The sequence below is a fragment of the Nycticebus coucang genome, chromosome 3 (assembly GCF_027406575.1).
Source record: "Nycticebus coucang isolate mNycCou1 chromosome 3, mNycCou1.pri, whole genome shotgun sequence".
Taxonomy (NCBI): Eukaryota; Metazoa; Chordata; class Mammalia; order Primates; family Lorisidae; genus Nycticebus; species Nycticebus coucang.
The window spans coordinates 90,824-114,907 of NC_069782.1; the positions used below are offsets into that span (position 1 = coordinate 90,824).

The 24,084-nt window shown below is 53.5% G+C and overlaps 1 protein-coding gene across 13 annotated transcripts in view; it reads right to left on the reverse strand.

Annotated features, from left to right (window-relative positions):
* The window catches only part of SHANK3 (SH3 and multiple ankyrin repeat domains 3), a 56,237-nt gene that overhangs the window by 10,035 nt on the left and 22,118 nt on the right, over positions 1-24,084 (reverse strand). For 12 of the 13 annotated variants that reach the window (XR_008378813.1, XR_008378812.1, XR_008378811.1 and 9 more), the window contains exons 14-22: positions 19,613-19,688; positions 19,283-19,365; positions 18,754-18,878; positions 18,520-18,652; positions 17,464-17,544; positions 12,100-12,123; positions 8,184-8,314; positions 7,507-7,591; positions 773-3,026 (exon numbers count right to left, since the gene is read on the reverse strand). Coding sequence is in view for 4 of the 13 variants with exons in the window: in XM_053584084.1 (XP_053440059.1) it covers positions 773-3,026; positions 7,507-7,591; positions 8,184-8,314; positions 12,100-12,123; positions 17,464-17,544; positions 18,520-18,652; positions 18,754-18,878; positions 19,283-19,365; positions 19,613-19,688 (2,992 nt within the window). In the remaining 9 variants the exon portion in view is untranslated. The remainder of the gene's footprint in view (positions 1-772; positions 3,027-7,506; positions 7,592-8,183; positions 8,315-12,099; positions 12,124-17,463; positions 17,545-18,519; positions 18,653-18,753; positions 18,879-19,282; positions 19,366-19,612; positions 19,689-24,084) is intronic. The other variant, XM_053584086.1, reaches the window with a different exon arrangement.

Genomic DNA, 24,084 nt, shown 5'->3' on the forward strand with positions numbered 1-24,084 from the left:
GTGCCGTGGCCTCACCCAGCTCACAGCAACCTCCAACTCCTGGGCCCAAGCGATTCTCTTGCCTCAGCCTCCCGAGTAGCTGGGACTACAGGCGCCCGCCACAACGCCCGGCTATTTTTTTTGGTTGCAGTTTGGCCGGGGCTGGGTTTGAACCTGCCACCTTCGGTATATGGGGCCGGCGCTCTACCGACTGAGCTACAGGCGCCGCCCAAGAATCTGTGTTTAGGGGACTCTGAGGTGGTACCAAGAGGCAGAAAACAGTAAGTTAGTGACAGGTCCCAAAATGAAATGGAGTGTGCTCCAAACCTCAAAAGGGAGAAGGCAGAGGGCAACAGCCACATTGGAGAGTGGAGGTGTAGGGTGGCAGACACAGGCCACAGAGAAGCTGAGAGGAGGGAGGTGCAGCTCCAGAGTAGAGCATAAGACAATCCTGGGTGGTAGAGGCTATCTGGGCCAGAAGTCAGAGTGTAGCAGGAGCCTCTAGGAGGGCCAAGGAACTGCTCACACCCAACCAGGGTCTGTGATAGGCACCCTGCTCCCTCTTCTAACACAAACCGGGATGTTGAAGGCAGCAGGCTGATGTCCCAGAGACCCCTACCTCAGACATGCCAAGCAAGAACAGATAAAAAAGTGGATAGCTACAGGGTGTGGGTACAACACACAGGTAAGGGGTGAAACACAAAGAGGAGTAACAGGGGGGCCTGTGGGCGGACAAGAGGAAGGTGAGGGAGGATGGACAAAGCACAGAGCCCTCCCATATCGCCCTGCTCACCGAGCTGCTGCGATGGGTGACTTCTTGGCAGGGTCCAGCAGGCCACCCAGGCCACCAACTGGTTCCTCCCCCAGGGAGCGTGTGTCTTTATTCAGCTGCTGCAGGCGGGAGCTGAGCTCACTGATCACAGTTGGTTTGTCATCTTCAGGCCCAGGGAGCCCCCGGGTCTCCACGGGGTCCCCCCACAGCTTGGACCTTCTCTGGAAGAGGTAGCGAGGGCGGGCAGGCCCGGCAGCAGAGGCTAGCCCGGCAGAAGCGGCATGGTGCTGCTGGGCCATAAGCTCGCTGTCCGAGGACTGCTTCAGCAGCGGGTCCCTGAAGGTCACCGGCCCCTTCCCCAGCGGGGACTTGAGCTTGGGCTTGGGAGGCACTGGTGGCTTCTCGAGTAGAAAAGTGTGTCCATCAGCAAAGGAGGTGTGGGTGTCAGTGAGCTCCCCGCTCTCCGAGCTCAGGGTGGACATGCTGGACACTGTGGAGATGGTGCTTGTGGTCTCCAGATGGGGGTCACTGGAGCTGCGTGTGTCAGCTTCCTCCACCCCAGAGTCAGCTGCAGACTCTGGGGCAGGGGGCAGCTCACTGCTAGGCTTCCCTGAGGCCGGGCTGGGCACCGTGGTGGGCGAGGGGCCCGGGCCAGTGAGTGGGGTGGCCAGCAAGATCCCATTGGCAAACTCTTCAGGGGGTGGCACCAGCCCAATGCGGGCCAGCTCTTCCCTGGTCTCCTCATCACTGGAGGACAGCTGGGCAGGTGGCAGGTTCACAGCGAACACCAGCTCCGGCTCTTCCTCTGAGCTGCCCTGGCCTGGCCCAGAATCTGCTGGGGTGCTGCCAGGAGGCTGAGCCCGGGGGCTGGGCAAGGGCTCTGTTGCCACTGCTGCTGACTGCATGGGGGCTGGGGCCAGCTCCGGGGTCCCCGGGCGCTCCTCTTCAGCCCCCAGCCTGCTGGGCTCCTGCCCATTGCTGGTGGCATGCACAACAATGAGGCCAGCTGGTCGCTGCAGGGATGTGTCCAGGACACTGAGGATCATGGACTTCTTGTCCTCAGGTGACTTGCGCTCCTCCCGAGGAGTCTTCTCTGCCTCCCTGCGAGCAGGCACGGGAATCCAGGCCGGGCTCCGGGGGGAGAAGGCTGGGGAGGCCAGGGCCCCACGCTCCGAGTCCCGGGCCTGTACATCCACAAATAGGGGTCCGGGGCGGTCAGCATCAGGACTGTGCACAGGTGTAGGGGACCGGGAAGGCGTCTGGGAGGCCAGAGCCCGCTCCCGGGCAGCCAGGGCAAGAGCTAGGGGTGAGCTGGGGTCCAGGGGTTTGCCCGTGAGCGGGTGGATGAAGGTAGAGCCCGAGGGCCCGAGGCTGGGGCCGCTGACCAATGGCTTCAGAGCAGAGACAGGGGAGGGTAGCAGCAGATCTCGGCCAGCGGTGGGGCTGGCCCCCAGGAGGCGCTCATCAATGGAGCGGGAAGGCTGCAGGGATGGCAGGTCTGCAGTAGGAGGACTGCCCTCGATGGCTCCCACAGACAGGAACACAGTGGACCGCCGCCGCTCCTCCAGCCGCCGGTCCTTGCCAGGGACTGGTCCACCAAAGGCAAGCCCGGGGCCATCTCCTGCACTATAGTCGAGGCCACCAGGGCGGGGGCTGCGGTGCGTTGGGGAAGGCTCGCGAGCGAAGCTGCCGCCAGCGGGGCCAGGACTACCCACAGCCAGCGCCGCACGCTCCTGCGCATCCTCCACTTGCAGCTGTTTCACCAGTGGGCTCTTGCGGCGCTGCGGTTTGGACGGCGCGAAGATGCTGGCACTGAAGGCGCCCAGATTGGCATAGGGGCTGTCAGGGCCTGGAGGCCGGGGCCGGCGCTTGGGTCGTTCGGGCGGAGTGGCTGCGGGCGGGGGCCGAGGCACGTCACCGGTCTCGGGGGCAGAGTCCTGTAGGATGATCATGGAGCGCGCACGCTTCTGCCGCTCAGGATAGGGCAATGGGCCAAGGGGTGCGCCTGGCTCGTACAGGCCGGCGGCTCCTGCGCCTAGACGGGCCTCCAGACCCGGCTTGAAGCTGGAGCGCACTGTGTCATAGGCACGGCCCGGTGGGGGCGGTGGCGAGAAGGCCGGGGGCGGCCCTGAGTCGAAGTAGTAGGGTGCGGGCGGGGGTGGTGGTGCGGTCTGCGGCGGGGGTGGAATGCCACGGCCCTCCCGCACCGTGTCTTGCATCGATGTGCTCCGTGGGAAGCGCCCTTCCAGTAAGGACGCCAGTTTTTCGTCCTCCCCTGCAGAAAGAAGGGCCCCAGTGAGACAGGCTGGGGCTTTTGGAGAGGTCCCTCCATACCCCTGCACCACCACCCCCACAAACAGAAGCCAGCCCCCTCCCCGACACCAAGTCCATGGCAACCACAAGGGCGCTTGTGTGTGCTCCGCAGAACTGGGAGGTACGCTAGCCTGGTTTGGGAAGATGGGGGATGGCTGGGGGGCCAAGGATGGAGGGCAGGGGAAGTATAGGGAGCCCAAAGCAGGTGCTCTGAGCAAGACTCCAGTCTGGGGTGATCCCTGGACACCCAAGTTCTGTGCCCCAGCCCCAATGTTGTGCTAGGTCTCTTGTTAAGAGTATAGGAGATCTTAACATAATAACTAAGAAAAAGCCAGGAAGGCTATGTTAATCAGTGTGATGAAAATTTGTCAAATGGTATATAAAACCATTGTATTGTGAAAATAAAATAAAATTAAAAAAAAAAAAGAGTATGGGAGAGAGATATCGGTTAGCTACTGGGTGAAAGAGGCCCCAGCAGTGAAGCCCTGAGAAAGGACCCATATTCTGACTACCTGAGTGGGGCCAAGACCTGCCCAAGCCCAGGGATATGCAGCAGGCCCTGAGAAGACATCCTCAGAGGGTAGGGCCAGCCCCCTACCCTAGACAAGTATAGGACTTCCCAGTGAAGACTGAAAAAGGCCATCTCAGAAAAACCAGCAATGGAACATGTAGGTATCAGTGGGGGACCCTGGGGAAGTAGTCAGAGAGGGGAAGAAGGGAAGACAGAAGTAGGAGTGATGCAAGGGGGAATGGAACCAGGCACCTTATCAGAGAGCTCTGACAACCAAGTCAGGAGGTGCCCTGTGGAAGAAACCCTAAGAAGTTCCTCCCCAAAAACCACATGGGTGGGTGATGTCACCACAGTGGCTGAAATTCGATAAGGTTGGGTGAGTGAGTGGAAGGATGAATGGATGGATGGATGGATGGATGGATGGATGGATGGATGGATGGATGGATTACAATGGAACTGCAGGCTAAGCACATAGCACAGGTTTCAGCCTTCCCCACTAATGGCTATGTGACCCCTAGGCCAAGCCCTGAGCCTAAGCTTCAGTTCTCTCATGAGCATCACAGGCTTAAAATGAACCCTACTCCACCTGCTTCACTTGGACATCATTAGAATCCTGCACAAGGGCTGGAGTGGTCAGGGTCCTCATCGTCCTGCTGTCTAGCCAGAGTCTGACAGAACTTCTAAGTACCCTCGTGGACACATGTGGGCACCTGTGCTTCAGGTGTGTCCAGTCAGGCTGTAGGTGCTAGATGGCCCATGCCCAAGGGAGTGGATGAATGGCTCCATGTTGACACATAGTGGTTTCTGGTGGTGCTTTATGCCTGGCCTCACTCAAGCCTTGCCCAATATTTTTATGAACTTGCTGTGATGCAGACTATTCCTGATCACATCCTCCTTCAGCCACTAGTGTTGATGAGGCCTCCAAGATTACACTGTCTGCACCTTGCTGGGCACAACAGCTCTATAGCACCAGGGATAGCAAGGATAGGCTTTTATATATAGATTTATGCTTGAACTCCAGTTCTGCCAGGTACTGACATTCCTTAACCTCTCGGAACTTCTGTTTCCTCATCCCAGGAGGACTATTTTCTGACGTCATGGAGCCATTTAAAGTTCACAGTATAGGGCTGAACAGGTGGCAGCATCCTGGGAAGGTGGCCACAGTCATCACCATCATTATTTTTAGGTCTGGACACAATCTGTGCCCAGTTCATCTTGGGTCTCTTCCTGCTGCAGTTCTTGCATAGTGTATGAACACGCACTAAACACCTACAAGCCCGTGCATTAGACAGAGCTGTGCAGAGCACACCTTAAGGATGCAGAAGGCGGGAGTGACGTGTAAAGATGGAAAAGGGTAAATTTAATGCTAATGGCATGACAAGTTCTGGCTTAGGGTAAAGAAAAGTCACTTGCCTCAGTGTGGAATGGGTAATCTGTTCTAATATCATGTGGGCTAGGGGCAGAACCCATTGGGGCCAATGCAGACCCTCTTAGCTCAAATAACAGTAGAGCACATTTCTTGAGCACTTTCTTGCTCTTGAACAAGAGCATTTCTTGAGCTAGCTATGCCAGCTTCTAGATGCAGGATCTACGTCTACTTATAACATAGCAATCACTAAGCATTCCCCACATGTTGAGCCCAGTGCTTATAGCCCATAAGTACAGCTTATGCATGAACTCAGCTTACGCATGAGCTTCAGACTGGTCCTTAAGTACTAGGTGGTCTCCATGTTTATAGATCAAAAAGGTTGGATCTGAGGTTTCAGGGGTTGCACTGTGCCCAGAGCCACACAGTCAGAACTTAGGATATGCAGTAGGCCCTGAAAAGACATCCTGCTTCAAGACTCACCCAGTGCTCATATTGGCACCTGGAGGCACACCAGGCCAAAAGGAAATGAAAGCTGAGCACCTGTCAGCTTACTAATCACCTGATCAAAGAAGGGCACAGCAGGAACCAGTGGGGAGGGGCTGGCAGTCCCTACCGAGTGGCTCAAGGCCTGCAGGGCAGGTGCGTAGATCTGGACCTGAAGCAGTCAGTCCTGGAAGTGGGCAGGGCTGAGGGACAGGCCATCCAGGCAGAGTGAGGGCTGGTGGGGAGCAGCGAGTGCCAGAAGACCTAGGTCAGAGGAAGGTGAGGACAGATGTCCCCGGATGAAGCAGGAGAGGGCTAAGGTTGGTCCCCAGTTCACTAAGACAATAAGGAGCCTACAGAGGGTCATACTGTAGGGGGAATTTGGGTGGTAACTGCCTTGCAGAAAGCCTCCCTTAGCCAGAGGGATAGACCAGCAGTAGAGCCAGGCAGGATGTCATGAGCACGAAGCCATCCAGGTGCAAAATGATGGTCAGGGCTACAATGCATGTGCGGAGGTGGCCCATCTCTAATCTGTCAGGTGGAGCAGAGGATAAGAAAGGAACCATGGATGACATCTATGACTTAGGCTAAGGAGGAGTACCTCTTGGTCCCAAAGTAGATGTGGTCTTACCAGCCTTCTTCCCTCCCACCTACAGAAATGATTCCTGGCAGTCCCTAAAGGACCAGGCCACACACCTGGGTGCCTTTTACACACTGGCCTATCAGCAATTCACCCCACTGTCCCCCAGAAACTGCCACTTATCTTGCACATCTAGGCACACACACCCCCACCCCAGGTCTCTGTGACACCCAGGTGTGGTTGGAGCTGCTCCTTCTTCAGCTCCACGTGTACATGTGCCCTGACACCCACCATGTAACTGCTGAGCTGTCTGCAGACATGTCGCCTCCTCCAACTGAGCCCAAGATCCAGCCCAGGATCAATCTAATGTGAGCACCAGTTGGCAGGGTCCTGGGGTAGGTGAGGGATCAGTTTGGGCAGCTGGTTGGCTAAAGGGTGAACAGAAGATGACAGGCAGAGCAGCTGTGTGACCTTAGGCAGGTCATCTTACCCCTCCTTGCTTCACCTTCTATAAAATAGGGGGACTAATGGTGCCACCTCAGTGTGGTTACTGTTAGAAAACTCACAGTAAGGGCTGAGCAGAGTTTACTCTAGTGTGTGACAGGTGGGGCTATGGTGGCTCTCTGTGGATGATGAACAGACCAGTGAGTAGGTCTATGGGTTGACAGGTAGAACACAGTGGGGCAGGCAAGGGGGATGGCAAGTGGGGGATGTGACAGTGGCTGAAGACTGATGAGGCACAGGGGGAAGGAGACAAAGGGTACAGCCTGAGAAATCTCTGCCTTCAGTGGATGGGGACAGTGGGGGTGATCAGGTGCAGCCTGAGAAAGGAGGGGAAAACCAGCTACTATTGTGCTAAAACCCTGAGGAGAAGAGTTTCACAGAGGGGGAAGCAAAGGAACCAAAAGCCAGCTGAGATGGGAAAGAGGAGGCTGTGCAACACTGAGAAGAATGCCCTAGAGGCCATTGGAGACCCTGGGAGGAGCAGTTTCAATTTTGGATGCAAAAAGAGCACATCTGCAAGCATAGGAGCAGGTGGGAAACAGCAGACAGCAAGTTTAGGTGAGTTCTTTGGGGAAAAGTGGCTATGAAGGGGAGAAGGTGATACTGGGAAGAGTGGGGAAGGCAGGTTCCAGGGGAGGAACTTCACATGCACTCAGGTTGTGAGGGAGCAGCCACGACAGGAGACAGCTAACCTGGGGACAGAGGCACTGGTGCCTGTGGGAGTACATGGGAGGTTGTGGACAGGAAGTAGTGGACAGGGCTGGGTGGAATCTCAAGGATCTCTTCCAGCAACATTATGTCTAGGTTGGGGGAATGACCCATATACATTCACAAACAAATGAGATCCCGAGGCAGGGGCAAGGGAGAAGTGGGGCTTAGAAACTAGAGACTCCATTTGAGGGTGAGGAGAGGCAGGATCCTCTGAGCCCGAATCTACCCAGCCAGCCCCAGCCCCACTACTCCCAGCCCCATTCTGCCCCACAGCCCAGCCGTACCTACAGACTTGGTCCGTGGAATCCCCTTCCGCAAGGAGCCCGGCAGCTTCTCTGGGCCTGCGAGACCCTGGCGCTCAAACAGTGACTGTGGGGTCAGGGAAGGGGGATATGGAGGTTCCAGGGCACTGGGGACCCCAGTCCTTCTCCTAAGCTGAAGACCACCCCATGTACTCATTCCAATGGTGCTGGGGTACGTGGGCCAGGAACCAGATCCAGGCCCTGTCCTCAGGAGTAGGGATGCAGGCCACTGGGGCCTGGACCAGTGGGTTGGGCAGACAGTGGCACAGTGTAGGTGTAGCTGGGCAGGGTAGGAGCAGACCCTGGGTATGGGCTGGGGGAGGGCACAGAAGGTACCAGGTGGGGGAGTGGGCAGGGGACAGAGACACACTGTCATCACCTCAGTGGGGCTATCTATGGGGGTCCTAGACATGACACAGAAACTGCCTGAGGCCAGAGGCACAAGCCACAACCACAGAAGTGAGAACACAAGTGCTGAACTGTGGCCCTTCTAGGGGCTGAGATGTCCCCGAGCATCCCTGAGAGAGGCTTTGAGTGCTTCACCCACCTCTGGAGAAGGGATCCAAATGACAGACTCTCACCTCAGTAAAGAGGGGACGTGACATGTGAACCCCACACCTGACTGTCCTGGTGCTCCCAGCTGACTGTGGCTGGCTTACGCTTATCTCAGCAGGGGTGATCCTCCGACTGGTGGGCCGTTGTTTGACAGTGGCAGCTCTGGAGTCGGCGTCTGCGATGTCTGGCCTCAGCGTTGGCTCTGCAGCAGCTGCCAGGATCTCATCCAGCTTCTCTGCACAGCCAAAAAGACCCCATCTCAGCCACCTGGACCTGTTTCTAGCCGCATTGCTGTGTCCTCCCCAGGCCTGCCCACACTAGGGCTGTGACAGAGGCCCGTCACTCCAGGGAACCCTGTGGTCCCCACTCTGACTGACCGTAGTGAAAAGACCAGGCAGGGACAGACTGTCTAGAGCCCAGTCTTTCTGAATTTCTATTTCCCTTGTCCTGTCCCTGTTCTGAGCACATGGCATATAACTTGCCCGTCCCCCACGGAACATTACTCATGGAGGGACCACAGCTCCAGCACAGACCCTAATGAACAAGAAGGTATCCATGAAACATGTCTGAATGGCTATAAGAGTCAACAAGGAATGAACCAATGTACAGATGGATGGGGGACACTTTCTGAAAATAAGAGTTTGCTGCCCCAAGCTAGGGACCTAAAAAAGTTTGATGCAAAACCATCCAAAGCAGGCCTACCCAGGGTGGGAGTTGCTGAGAGGAGGAAATGGGAAGCAGTACTGGGGGCACCCTCTTCACTGACAGGGCTTCTGCCAGCCCCTTAGAAAGCAGCTAGAGCCAGGAGGAGTATGAAGAGGACCCAACTGGGGGTATGCCTGAACACAGCCCTCCCAGAGTGGGAACAAGCAGGCCTCAGCAGCACTTTTTCAACCACATTACAAGAGAAAAGCTTTGTTTGCTTGTTTTCTTTTCTTTTTTTTTTTTTTTGTTTGCTTATTTTCATTAAAGTAAAATTCATGTCTTTAAAAGTGGTATTTTATACTATCAAAGTGACTTGGAAACTTTGTTAAACTAGTGTGGTATCTGAGGACTGTCAGAGCTCTAACAGAATGACTCCCCATGCAATCAGTGGGTCACACTGAGGTCCACTCAGCTCTAACACAGAGCCTACTCAAGACCAGCACATGGGGCATGTAATAGGCCCAGGGTAGCACCTGTTTCCCCTGGCTACACAGCAGGCCCACCACATGCCTGGCCATACTTGTTCTGACATCCTTTACGTTCAAAGCTTCCCTGTTGGAAACCTCAGTGGTCAGCCTGGACACCTGCTCCTTCCAACCCCAACCTGTTGGAAACCTCAATGGTCAGCCTGGACACCTGCTCCTTCCAACCCCAACCTGTTCACAGCACCTGGTCCTACCTCTGCAATCCACTTAGGGGAACCTAATGGACTTCCCAAGACTACCTGTACCCAACCTAGCCAGACCCAGCCTAAAACTGACTGTCCTGACTTAACCTCCTTGTGACTGAGTGTCCTCAACTGATAAAACAGGCATAAAACAGCACAAGTTTCACATGTCTCTAAAGAGAATCAGCACATAAGAAGGGCCTGCAACTGCACTGGCTGTGTAGGCACTGAGGATGCTTTCACAAATCTACCCTGTCTGTGCACACTGTCTCTCCAAACAGCTTGTGGGTCCTAGAGAGAAGACAGCCAATATGTTCTCTGTGTGCTGCCAGTGCCCAGCCTGTGCCCTGAGTAACACAGAAGTTCACCAGCAAAACACACTCCAACTATGGGACAGCCTGCTGGAGGCTCCCAGCACCCCAAGTGACAGGGCCTGGATTGCTGCTTTTGTAATGAAGTTTCCTTTTGGAAGCAGAAGTCATCATCACCACCATTTGTTAAGTGCTTGGTGATTTCCAAAATGTGCAGGGCTGCATGGACCCCTCCTCTCAACCCACAACGACTGGCTGAAGATCCTACATCTGCTTCTTTTTACCCTTCAGAAAACTGAGCCTCAGAAAGAGAGAAATCATCCCAGATCACAGATCCATTTAAGAGAGAGACCAGGCTTAGCACCTGTAGCTCAGCGGCTAGGGTGTCAGCACATACACTGGGGCTGGAAGGTTTGAACCCAGCCTGGGCCTGCCAAACAACAACAACTACAACATAAAAATAGCCAGGCATTATGGTGGGCACCTGTAGTCCCAGCTACTTGGGAGTCTGAGGCAAGAGAATCGCTTAAGCCCAAAAGTTTGAGGTTGCTGTGAGCTGTGACACCACAGCACTCTACCAAGGATGACATAGTGAGACTCTGTCTCAACAAAAAAAAAGAGACCACTATGCAGATTACAAGATGATGATGGTGACATAATCCCCCTCCCCCTAAATTAGAAAATACACTCCTACACTCGGCGCCTGTAGCTCAGTGGCTAGGGTGCCAGCCACATACACCCAAGCTGGCAGGTTCGAATCCAGCCAGGGCCTGCCAAACAACAATGACAACTACAACCAAAAAATAAAAATAGCTGGGCGGCACCTGTGGCTCAAGGAGTAGGGCGCCAGTCCCGTATGCCAGAGGTGGCGGGTTCAAACCCAGCCCCGGCCAAAAAAATAAAAAAATAATAAAAATAGCTGGGCGCTGTGGCAGGCACCTGTAATCCCAACTACTTGGGAGGTTGAGGCAAGAGAATCACTTAAGCCCAAGGGTTTGAGGTTGCTGTGAGCTGTGATGCCACGGCACTCTACCAAGGGTGACAAAGTGAGACTCTATCTCAAAAAAAAAGAAAGAAAGAAAGAAAATACACTCCTAAATAGATTATATTAGATTTTTAATAAAAGGAAGCCAATAAGGAGCTAGGTGGAACCTCCCACTCCCATCAGCCTCACACAGGGTCTGCCTGCGTATGCAACAGGACAGGGCTGGGTTTGCTGCCTGACCAGGGCTCATGCAGGGACGAGGCCTTTGGGGGTGAGGAAGGGCACAGGTCACGCTGCTGCACCCTGGGAGCACCACCAAGGAGCTGGAGGACAGAACCAGAATATTCCAGAAATGGCCTAAGTCAGCCCCCAAAGGTGTCAAGACAGGATTCCTGAAGGAGACTATCACATGTTCCTAGTGCCTAAAAAGACACTGGGGAAGCCCTTCACCTGGACTTGGCCCAGGGGCAGCAGAGGAGGGCAGGGGTGCAAGCAGAAGCAAGTGGGCCCAAGAGCTGTGGAAGCGTCCCTGGCCCAGGGAAGGATCAGATCTAGAGAGGTGGTGGGTGCCAGGCACATGGCCAAGAAGTGAAGACACATACCTGGAGCCGCAAAGCCACCTCAGGCCCTGGTGATGCTGTCCCCACCTGAACATAGTGTCCCAGCAACTAGGCTGGACATCCAGAACATATAGGCAGGAGCCTCAAAGGATACTGGGTAGAGGGGCCTGAATAGTGGCTGGAGGGTGGAAGTCAGCAGCCTGGGGGTGGGGGGTGCTGGGCAGGGGAGCCCCACGCTTCCACCCAGTGTTATAGGATTCAGATCCTTGCTCTGAAGGGGCTGCCAGATCTGGGTTTGGCTCTGCAACCAATGAGCATAGGGATGGCACCCACAACCCAAGCACAGGGCCACAAGAAGGCAGGCAAAAAGCAGCAATGCAGGCCAGAGTTGAGCACCTCAACATGGCCCAGTCACCCTGATCTCTTAAGCTCCAACCAAAGGGCCCTTGTACCACCCCCCATGAATGGGCCTTCAGTGGGGGCTCTCCCAGCTCCTCCCCTTCAGGCTGCCTCTGTAGCTCTCAGCCCCCTAGCTCACCTAAATCCCTGGGCCATACTAGGTCTCCCATCACATCCAGAAGGCCCCACCCTGGGAACTTTGCGTCTGTCCTTCCCAGGTCCTTCTCTCATGACCCTACCAGATCCCCAGAGAGAAGCCAAATAGGAGGGTGCAGCCCAGGCTTATAGGAACACCCTGATTTAAACTGGGACCACCTCACACACCAGCAGGGACACACCAGGACAGGGGTCATGCAAAGCTAGGGCCCTGGGGAATGCAAACAGGTGACTCACCCCCTTTTCTTCTCCGAATGGAGGCTTGGAATCAAGAAAACAGAGCAAAAGGGTAAGAGGCAGGCTTCATACCTCGGCACTGGCCCTACTCTCCTTGATCATTTCTCCACCCCAACCCTCCCACCCCACCACCCCCAGCAACCAGGACCTCTCCGATCTACACCCAGCCTATACCTCTTCATCATGCCACGAGTGGCAAACCTGTCAAATGCAGAGTTGGTTGGTAAAGGTTTGAAATTTAAGGAAGGAACAGCCACACCAGGAGCACACACTTGTATGTGCACACAGACACACATACATAGACATGCACGCACATAGAGGCATGCACAGCTAAATCATACTAGGTTCTGCCAAATGCTTGTTCAGAAAAAAAGGCAAAACCCCATAAAAACCAAGTTCAGATGCCACTGAAAATGGAGGTAGTCACTCTTGAGCACTCTGTGCAGAGCAGGCTCTAAACAAAGGCAGGGCAAGTGTGTCTGGCAGAGACACCTCCAGCAAGGCCACTCATAGGGATACTGAATGTGGCATCTATCCTAATGTTCTTTTCACAAAAGCCAAAGGGATCTAGAAATTACAGGACAGTCCAGGCCTGGGTCTCCACTAAGCTCTGGCCCCAACATATCCCCTAGCTCAAGCTGAGCAGATATGCACATGGTGTCAGTAAGGAGTCCCTGATGCTAAAGGGAGTGGGCACTTGCCTTTCCTCTTCCTCCCACCACCAATTCTCAGGAAGAGGGTCCAAACCCAAACCCTTCATTTCCTGGCCACCAGCCTTTGCTCACCCCATTCCCTCACTGGCTGTCCTTCCCTTCCTCTTCCTGCAGGGCCCTGCCTCCCGTATCCTCTGAGCAACAAGCAGCACCAGGGCATGAGCCTCTACCCTGAACACCTCCCCTCCCTACCACCTCACACTTTCTTTTCTTTCTAGGTATGTAGGTCATTTTCTCAATAGACTATGGATCCTAAAAGGCTCTACCAGCTGTTGGCAGTACTAATATGTTTATGCTGGTAATGACCCAACAGGTCTCATTTCTCTTCTTTTCTTTTCTTCGTTTTTGGAAACAGGGTCTCACTCTGTTGCCCAGGGTAGAGGTACAGTGGCACAATCATAGCTCACTGCAACCTCCAACTGCCCAGCTCAAGCAATCCTCCTGACTCACCTCCCAAGTAGCTGGGACTACAGATACCACCACATCTGGCTAATTTTTTATTTTATTTTTTCTCTTTAGAGAGGGGGGGTCTCCCTATGTTGCCTAGGCTGTTCTGAAACTCCTAGCCTCAAGCTCTCTTCCCACCTCAGCCTCCCAAATTGCTGGGATTACAGGCATGAGCCACTGTGCCCAGCCACATTTCTTTTTTTTTTTTTGTAGAGACAGAGTCTCACTTTATCACCCTCAGTAGAGTGCTGTAGCATCTCAGCTCACAGTAACCTCCAACTCCAGGGCTTAGGCAATTGTCTTGTCTCAGCCTCCCGAGTAGCTGGACTACAGGTGCCCGCCACAATGCCCGGCTGTTTTTTTGTTGCGGTTTGGCTGGGGCAGGGTTTGAACCCCCAACCCTCGGTATATGGGGCTGGCGCCCTACCCACTGAGCCACAGGCACCGCCCCTACACCTAGCTCAAGCGGCTAGGGCGCCGGCCACATACACCAGAGCTGGCGGGTTTGAATCCAGCCCGGGCCTGCCAAATGACGACAATTACAACCAAAAAATAGCCGGGCATTGTGGCGGGCGCCTGTAGTCCCAGCTACTTGGGAGGCTGAGGCAAAAAAATCTCTTAAGCCCAAGAGTTTGAGGTTGCTGTGAGCTGTGACGCTATACCACGGTACTCTATCCAGGGCAACAACTTGAGACTCTGTCTAAAAAAAATAAGCAAAAACACAGGATTGTGGGGTGGTAACTTAGGCACCTGGGAAAACCCTGATGCTGGTGTGGCTTCATCAAATCAGCTATTGTGGGGGAGGAGGTGGCTGATCTGAAGGTCAGAAAAATGGGCTGGTTTCCCAGAACAGCTGTCCTCTGGGGCAAGGTGGCTTCCCAAGCTCCTGGGGGCCCAGGCCCTTCTCTGAACAGAGCAATATGAAAAGCCTGGTCCAACTTTAACAGAAGCCATGAAACACTGCCCAGGTGTTTGGACAGAAGCTCTGTACTAAGTTGTCCTTTCACCTTTCCCAGACCCTGCTCAGGAAAAAGCCTGGAAAATTATGCTGGCCTGAGCCTAGAAAATTATGCTGGCCTAAAGCAGTGAGTGAATTCCTCTGGACAAGGGTCTGTGGAACAACCCAGCAGCCCTTCCTGAGGCTTTTTGTAGCAGAGGAGAAAGGAAAAGGAGTTTCTTTCAGTCATTGGTTTCTGCAGATAGGAAAGTCCACAGAGCAGTAGGCAGTTCTTTTACTTTCATAGGCAGAGTCCCTGGGTCCCAGGTTTAGAGATCTCAAGCTGCCCCAGAAGCTCTCTGTGCTAGGGGCCCTTCTGAACATGAAGCTGAACATGGCTATGTGACAGCCTCTGATAGGAAAATCCAAAGACTCAGTAACCAGAGCCTTAGCCTAGTGTCCAGCCAAACCCAGCTGCCTACCGGTATTGGCTTATTAATCAGTTTAAATTCTCAATCAGGGTCACAGGTCAGCTCCTTATGACTGACCTTAGACCCTTATGACTCTGTGACCAGAAGTCTGCTAGCTTTTCTGCCTCAATCTTGAATGAACAGGATTAGAGGGTACAGAATTTTAGGTGGAAAGGCATTTGATTCAAGACTTTGAAGCTACTATTCCATCGATGGCAGCCATCTGCTATTGCTGGTAAGAAGTCTGTTGTCCAGCCATCATTGCTTTCTAAGGCATCTCACACACCTGCACACACTTTCTCTCTGGTAGCTTTTAAGATTTTTTTAGCTATGTCCACTGTGTTCTAGAGTTTTACTATGTTAGATATAGATGTGTTTTTATTTCCTTGCTTGGAACTTACACATCTTCAAATTGAAGTCTCATGTTTTTGTTCAACTTTGGGAAATTCTTTTTTTTTTTTTTTTGTAGAGACAGAGTCTCACTGTACCGCCCTCGGTAGAGTGCCGTGGCGTCACACGGCTCACAGCAACCTCTAGCTCTTGGGCTTACGCGATTCTCTTGCCTCAGCCTCCCGAGCAGCTGGGACTACAGGCGCCCGCCACAACGCCCGGCTATTTTTTGTTGCAGTTTGGCCGGGGCTGGGCTTGAACCCGCCACCCTCGGCATATGGGGCTGGCGCCCTACTCACTGAGCCACAGGCGCCACCCAACTTTGGGAAATTCTTAGCCATTTACTCTTCAAATATTGCCTTTTCTTCAGTCTTTTTATTCTTTCTCTCCAAGACTCATCTTCAGTAGATGCTAGGATTTTTCTCACTAGCCTTAAGGGCTCTTTGATATTTTGCATCTTATCTTTCTATTCTATACTCTGGGTAATCTCCTCAGATTTATTGTCTAAATCACTTTTTACTTCTTCAGCCAGGTCTACCCTAGCCATGGATTTCTTTTTTATCTCAGTGACTACAAGAGTTCTATAAGAGTCCTTTTGAAATGTGCTTATTCTTTTTTGTTGTTCTTGTTGTTCTGTCCTGTCCATTATTAGGCATTGCATTAGTTCTCTTAAAATCTGTAATAAATTAAACACTTTATTTATTGTCTCTTTCATATTCTTCTAAGATTTTGAGTTCTTCTGACGCTAATTCCAAGCTCTTAGGCTTGGTTCTAACCTTTTTGCTTTTCACAGGTCCACAGCCATACCTTTTAGATTTGTGGGGGCATCAGAACCCTACACTCTTGCCTTTATCCAGCCTCCTCCACTTCCCTACCTTTCCATTCTCTCTTTTTTTTTTTTTTTTTTAAAGACAGAGTCTCACTTTGTTGAGTAGATGTGCCATGGTGTCATAGCTCACAGCAACCTCAAACTCTTGGGCTCAAGTGATTCTCTTGCCTCAGCCTCCTGATTAGCTGGGACTACAGGTACCCGCCACAGCACCAGGCTATTTTTTAGAGACAGGTTCTCACTCTTGCTCAGGCTGGTCTTGAACCTGTGAGCTCAGGCAATCCACCCGCCTTGGCCTCCCAGAGTGCTAGGATTACAGGCATGAGCCACTGTGCCCAGCCTCTCTCTTCATTTTTGAGAAATGGGATTCCTCTCCCTTTGTTTTAAACTGTGTGTTTTGTTAGTTTATTTGGAATATTTATTGTGAAGAAAATTCTGACCAGTCTATATTTGTAGCCATTTTCCACACTGAATTCAACTGTGGATAAGAGCATCTGCTTGGTATGGGCATCTCAGCCTGTGGTCAGGATAAGGTCTAGGCTCAGATTTTAAGTAAGGTCAAGGATAATTCCAGGAGCCTGGGTAAAGCTTTTTTCTATGACTAGCATAGAGCCAAGACTGAAGCCAGGGCTTGGGCTCAGCCTAGAACCACAATCAAGGCCATTCCTGTGACTAGGAGTTGGTCAGAACTCAGCTTAGAATCAAAATCAGGGTTCCTTCTATGACTAGACCCAAAGAAGAAAAGAACATGTCAACTGTTAACAGATAGTAGAACATGCCCATGATAATGCTGTTGATGGTTGGGGCATACTCACAACAAGGCTGTTAATGGTCACATGTATTAGCACATTCCTACGAGGAAGATAATGGTCACATGTACTGGGACATGCCCATGAAGAGGCTATTAACTGTCACATGTCAGGACATGGTCAAGGGCATCTGCACATGCCCAGGATTAAGCTATTAGTGGAAAAACTGGGACTGGGCCCATAATGTGCCCCATCAAAGCCCAACACACTCTTGCTCACCTCCTATAGCTCACAGGCTGTCCCAATATCCTACCAGTAGTGCTCACAACAGCCCTGTGAGGTCAGTAGGCCTATTTAACCAATGAACAGGCATCAAGAGAATAAAATAAACAAAAAGATGACACCACCAGCACTTGGTAGAGCTGGAAGCAGACCCTGGATCACCTCATTACTGCTCTTTCTCACTTGGATGGAGCACAAAAGTAGAGTCAGAGCAGAGATGTGGAAAGCCAGAGGCAGCACATTCACCCATGTGCTAACACACAGGCAGACCAGAATCCACTCCCTAGCTACCTATCTAGCCATCCCACTATCTATCTCTAGTCCCTCAGCCCTTCAGCCCTCACCCTTTCTGAATCTATTACTCCACAGGTACCAATTTCCCAAAGCTCTAGCTCCATCCCTTTACCTCTGATCTGCTCTCCTTCCCTTCAGTCTGTGCCTGGCTTTAGCCCCAGCTCAGTCCCCTGTCCTCCCTACTCTACCCTGGGCTGCTCATCCTGGGTGGTCTATCCACTGTCCATTCCCCAATGCCAACCCCAATGCTCACCAAGTTCCTCAAGCTCAGCTGTCATGGACTTGGAACGCAGGGTCAGTGTAGTGCTGGGGGCCCTCTTGGGGGGTGGCGGGGCTGCAAAGAAGAGGGAGGCCTTGGACCTCCTATCCAGCAGCAGGCGGCGCGGTGTGGCCAGGTGCAGGTGCCACTTGCGCTCCACTGCCTGGATTTCCTCGTACTCCCTCGAGGATGAGTCGCACTGAGCCAAGATCTTGTTCAGGCTGCGGCTGGACGCAAACTTCTTCATGGCGCAAGGAGTTTGGGGAGTACTGGGGGCTGAGGTGGTCGGGGCCCCAAGGGCCCTCAGGACCTCCCAGAGCCAGGGCCTCAGTCAATGGTCAAGGGTGTGCCAGTAGGGGGTCACAGTGCTGGCTGGCTCTGGCCTGAGCACCCACTCTACAGGCTCCAAGGACCCAGGGAGGGGGCACCAAACCCATGGGGGGGCTGGGAATGGTCTGCTGGCAGGCCAGGCTCCTGCTGCTTCAGGGTCCCCCCAGGCCCAGGTGGCCACTGCCCCGTGGGGGGACCAGGGTGTGGTCAGCCAAGCCACAGGCCTGGGCTATGCTGGCCGGCAAGCCTCCTGGGCCCAAGCTGTGCCACGGCGTCGGCGCGGGGAGAAGACGCTTTTCCTCTTCCCTCAGGTGCCGCCTCCCCCTTCCCTCCGACAATAAGCAGCGCGGCAGCGTCAACCTCACAGTTGCTATGGCAACCCCGGCCTCCAGGCAGCTGCTGGCGGTGTAGGGAAGGAGGGCTCTGCCATGCCAGGGGCTGGGGGGGAACGCCGGGAAGGAGGGGGCAGGGATCTGAGAAGGGGCAACCTGGGGTCGGGGTCAGAGGCCTCAGGCCAGGGGACAGGGCTGACGGTCTAATATCAGGGATGGAAAAAAGCCCCCAAGTCATGTATGAGAGCATTTTGTCTAGCTTCAGGAATCTGATGTTAACAGCCTGGGGTCAGAGGTGGGTAAAGTAATATGGGCCTGAGGTCAAAGGTCTAGGGTCAGGGGCTGGAGGGAGAGCCTGGGCACAGAGGCCTGAAGCCTGACCCCTCACCTCTGCGCCGAGCCCCATCCTCTTCTGGCTTCCTTGTCACAGACACAACCTTCATGACAAGGCGGTTGCCACCTTGGCGAATCAGAGCCACCACTTGCTTGTGTCCAACTTTCACCACGTTCACTCCATTCACCTGGGACAGACAGGCAGCTAGGTGGGTATGCCCCCAGGTGCCTTCTCTCAGCATTCAGGGATCAGGACCTTGCAAGCTGTGTAGGTCAGGACAGGCCTCACCTCAATGAGGAAGTCTCCAGTGCGCAGCCCTGCCCTCCAGGCGACGCCCTCCACGTCCACGGACTCAAGGTACTGCAGTGCTGGAAAGGCTGGTGTGGGTGTGAACTCCTCAATGGGGGTCTCTGCTGCGGGGGGGGGGGACAATCAAGAAAGTGCTTCACTAGCCTAGTTCGGGTGGGGGCGGTAGCCACACAGCCACCACCAAGAGGTTTAGTGTGTGAAGCAGATGACTTCTGGGGACAGAGTGGCCAGGGCTGGGGGAGGGTGACAAGAGGGGGCCACACAGGACAAGGAAGAGCCAGCTCAGTACTCCAGGACATGTCTCTGCAAAACCCCCCACTCGCTCCCCCCAGAAAGATCCCCCAGTCTGTCAGACACCCTATAACAGAAACAGTAGAAAACAATGGAGAAATTGCGGCCCTGACACTGTCACTACAAGAGGAGGAGGGGTGAGGCCAGGAGGGAGAACAGAAGGGAAGGGGGGACACCTGAGCAGTGTCCTGCCCCACCAGTGCCCACTGCCCATTACCTTTGGCCCCCCGGAGCACAAAGCCAAAGCCTTCATGGTCCCGTTTCTGCAGGACAGCCACTTTGTCATCAATGACATAATCACTGACGAGGAAAGCAAGGAGGGATGATGCAACCCCACAGGGTCTGAGAGGGTCACATAGGAAAAGCCCACCCCAGGGTCTTCCCTGGACTGATGGGGACAGTGGAGGATAGAGGAGTGCAGGGCACCCTCTGTACCCTCATCTAACCTCTTTGCACCTGGCCCCCTGGCCCAGATCTTGGCTTTCCTTTATGCGGACATTCCACCCACATCCCCTCTGCATGCCCCAGCCAGTGCCCCTGCATGTACCTGTGTGACGTGAGGCTGTCATAGGAGCCCACTGTGTAGTGGCGAAAAAGCCGCTTCGTCCGGTCCTCCCGGGTCTCTGAAGGGAGTGTCAGGAGCTGATAGATAGTCTTGGCCTCCAACTGGCCTGAACTACCCTCAACCGTGTCCCTAGTCTATACCCACACATATCCTTGGTCTGGTTGTGCCCAGATGGAAGTGTGGGACCCCAAATCCTGGGGTCCTGGGTCCAAAAGTCCCAAAGCAAGAACACTAAGGGGATCATGCAGGGAATTCTGGTTTCTGGGCTTAGGGTCCAAGATGGGGCAGCAGTGCTGGCTCCTGAGTTGAATACAGGAGACCAGACAAGGACAGGGCTGTCCATAGAGGGTCAGCGAGCCCAAGGCTGAGAGCCAAGAATGAGGTATATATGTGTCTGACTGCATGTATGACCTGCAGTCATGTGTAAATGCACATGTGGGCCCGTGGTCCTATGCAAGGGCTGTGCTCATGAATGTGTGAGTTGTGTTCATGCACATGCACATCTGTGTGAGCATAACCCACACCCATGAACAACTGTCATGCTGTATACCCACATGCAATGGCAAGGAAGTGGCATTGTGTATTCAATAAATCCCTTACAACAGACCCCTGATACTCAACCTCAAGAGGTCCCTTGCTTCAGACCCCACCTGAATGGGGCAGGGTGTGCAGGTGTGAGTGGCTTAGTCCTCTTCCCTGACTTTACTACATCCCCCAGAACTTTGTCTCCATCTGTTCTCTTGATCTCAAAGTCCCTTGTGACCACTGTGAGTTAAAAAGACATCTGCCCACTGCTCTACCTTCTAACCTCCACACTTCCAAAGATGACCTCTCTGTGCCCCAGGGGCTCCTACAGCTGCCTGTGGACCCTGCCCTCCTGGCTTCCAGGCATGTCTCAATCCCTTCTTCAGGACCTCCAAGGTGGCACCACCACTGCCTCAAATACCTCCTATTGTAGTGTTCTTTCCTTCGAGAAGTACTATGGAGTTCCTACTATGTATCAAGCATGGTTTGTTTTAAGCTTTGGGAGTATAACAGAGAATAGAACAAAGTCTCTCCCTTGTGGATGACTTTAAAATCTATTCAGGGGAGAAAGAATAAACATACAATAAATATACATGTCAAATGCTTAAGAGAAAAAGCAAGCAGAAAGGGATATAGAGAAAGTTTGCCATTCTAGGGTGGTGGCATGAAGACCTCACCAGGAGGTGAGAGATGAGCAAAGGCTGAGGATGGAAGGGTGCAGCATGCAGCTCTGTGAGTAAAGGGCTTCGTAGGAGGGGGCAGTCAGGGTAAAGCCTGCAGCAGGAGTTGGCCTGGAGCATTGGAAGAACAGTTTAGATCCTGTCCAGCCAGAGCAGCAGGCAGGAAATGAGATCAGACAGGGAAGTGATCTTTTTCTTTTTTTTTTTTTTTTTTGTAGAGACAGAGTCTCACTGTACCGCCCTCGGGTAGAGTGCCGTGGCGTCACACGGCTCACAGCAACCTCTAACTCTTGGGCTTATGCGATTCTCTTGCCTCAGCCTCCCAAGCAGCTGGGACTACAGGCACCCGCCATAACGCCCGGCTATTTTTTGTTGCAGTTTGGCCGGGGCTGGGTTTGAACCCACCACCCTCGGCATATGGGGCCGGCGCCCTACTCACTGAGCCACAGGCGCTGCCCCTTCTTTTTCTTTTTTGAGAAGGGGCCTCGCTCTGTCATCCAGGGGGGAGTGTGGTCGTGATTATGGCTCACTGCAGCCTCCCATTCCTAGGCTTAAGCAATCCTCCCAGCATGGCCTCCCAAAGTGCTAGGAACACAAGCATGAGCCACCATATCCAGCCAGGAAACCTACGATTTCTAATGACCTGTTTCCCCCACTAACTGTGAGCTCCCTGAAAGTAAGGACCACAAATTATTTATCTCTGTGATCCCAGCACCCAGCACACTCAGCACCGGACACATGACGGGTACCCTCAGGCTGACTGGGAGGGGGATGGGACATGGGTCTGTGATGGATGGACAGAAGGACAGATCAAAAGGTAAATGGGTAGATGGAAGGAGGGAAGGAGCAAGAGGGGTATGTAAGGATAGGTCAAAGGGCAGAGAGATACATGAGTGGATGGATGGATGGATGGATGGGCTGGGTAGGTAGACAGGTAGCTGTGCAGGTGGAGGTAGATGGGTGAATGAATGGATGGATGGAAGAAAGGAGGGGTTGGTGTGCTGACTTGGCTGAGTATGTCAATGGATGAGTGGATGGGTGTTGGGATAGGTGGGTGAGCCAAAGGAGAGATGGGATACAAGCATAGATGGAGCAGTGGCTAGTTGAAAGAAAGAGCTCCTAGTCACACTGGAAGACACATACGCCAAGAACAGCACTGGACTGGATTCCAAGTCCCTGCCACTAACTTGTGTGACTCTCAGTAAGTTAACGGTCCCTTTTGAGCCCTTATAGACCAGGAAAATGCACCTTGGAGGGTCCCTTGGGTTCCGGTAGCCTATTATTTTATCATCCTGGCCCTCCCAACCGCATCTGCACCCACCACCCTGCCACCCCCTGAGCCAGCTTAGGCCAAGCTTCATACCATATAGGTGGGGCTTCAGACCTCCTCCTTGCCTCCACCACACCCTTCTACCTGTCAACCCAGCCGCAGAAATGCTCACAGTGTCTGCCTGCAGAACCTCAAACTTGCAGTTCACTGGCTGCCTGTTTTTAGATTTTGTCAACCAAACAAATTTTATTTATTGCATAGCACAAATTCATTTTCCGGTTTTATTAATCAGACACATCAAAGCCAACTGAAATGAAAACACCCAGCACAACACCCTGAAGTGACAACCATATGAGAGAAAGGGAGGGATAGCAGAGGGTCCCAGTCACTCTGCGGGTTCCTGCACAAACCCACCTCCAGAGCATACCTGACTTCACCAAAGCATTCCTGCCCCTCACAGCACCACCCTCTACCCACCAGGCTCCTTCAACTCCTACTCTGGAGGCGCCATGGGAGGTCTGCTCTTTGCTGGGTGACCCTGGGCACCAGCTCAGTCTGCATGCATTGACCATGAACACTTGGCCTTAAGTCCTTCTCTACCCCCACTCCAGCCCCACAAAGAAAGATTTCTTTTTTAGAGGTGAGCCTGTTGGAATTAGGTTCCTGTTCCTGGGCTGTCCTCTGGCCTCTGGCAGAACTTGGGCCCCAGCACCCGGAATAGACATTCCACCCAGAGCAGCCAGTCGAGCCTGCAGCTGCAGTCAGGGCAGGCTGTTTCTGCTCCTGGCCCCTGCGGACAGCCTCCACAGGCCCCTCTGCCCAACCATAGAATACACCACCAGGCCACATGCCCCAACAGCTGCTGCCCCATCTAAGAGCCCAGCACTCATCCTACACCAGCGGTCTGCAACCTCAGCCCACCCTGCCCACTTTCTTTCTCATCTGCCTTGACGCCAACCCTAAATGACCTGTACAACCAGACAGCTGCCACTGTTCTCTTTCCACACAAAGCCATGCTTCCCCAACCCCATGCTGGCCTTGCCAACCCTCACCCCATGCATGTATTTCATTCACACAGAGCTGACTGCCTATGCCATACATATGACTTTATCCCTCAGGGCCATGTGACTCCCATTTCTAAATGAACTAACAACTACCCCCATCTCTCAGGACTGCTTGGAAGGGTTAACGACTTCTAGGTAAAAGTGTTAACACCATGCCTGGTACCCCAATGCTACTCAGCAAGGTAGGTGCTGACACAAAGCTCTAGAATATTATGCCAGGCCCTACAAACAGGGGCTCCCCTCATCCCATCTGCTAACCATCTAGAGGACTCGAAGCCCCTCTCCACTGCCCACATTCATGTGTTTGTTGTAACCACTGGGCAAGCCCACTCTCCTCTAAGCATGAGCCAGGCCTCTGTGATCCCAGCTCCCAGCACAGGGTCCAGCACACAAGAAATACCTAACGAACATTTGCTACTCCCAAGTTCTGACTCTTGTCTAAACCTCCCCTTCCCAGCTTCAGACTTAGGTCCAAATGCCCCTAGATCCACAGTCCACAAACCAGGACCTGCATGACCCATCACAGTAAAAGCTGAGGACGATCTCCTATGACAGGAGGGAATCTTCATCACTCCTCTCCATCCCATCCTGTTGGAACCAGGCCCCAAACCTCTGAAATCATTTCCCACCTCAACCCTGCCCCATCCCTCAATAGGCAGAGAACCAGGATGCCCAGTCCCTTCCATGATCTAAGCCACCAGGAGAGCCAGCCCAGCGAGGTGGGGTACAGCCAAGTGACGGGGTAAAGCAACCACCCAGAGGTGAGTTGGTGGCTAAGCTTCTGCCTCCCTGGGCCTTTGCTGAGCTCAGCACAGGTCAGGGGTCCAGGCCACAGCACTAGGCTCCCATAGGAAATACTCAGCCTGGGAAAAGGGACACAAAAACTCTGGGCCCAATTCTTTCACGTGAAGAGGT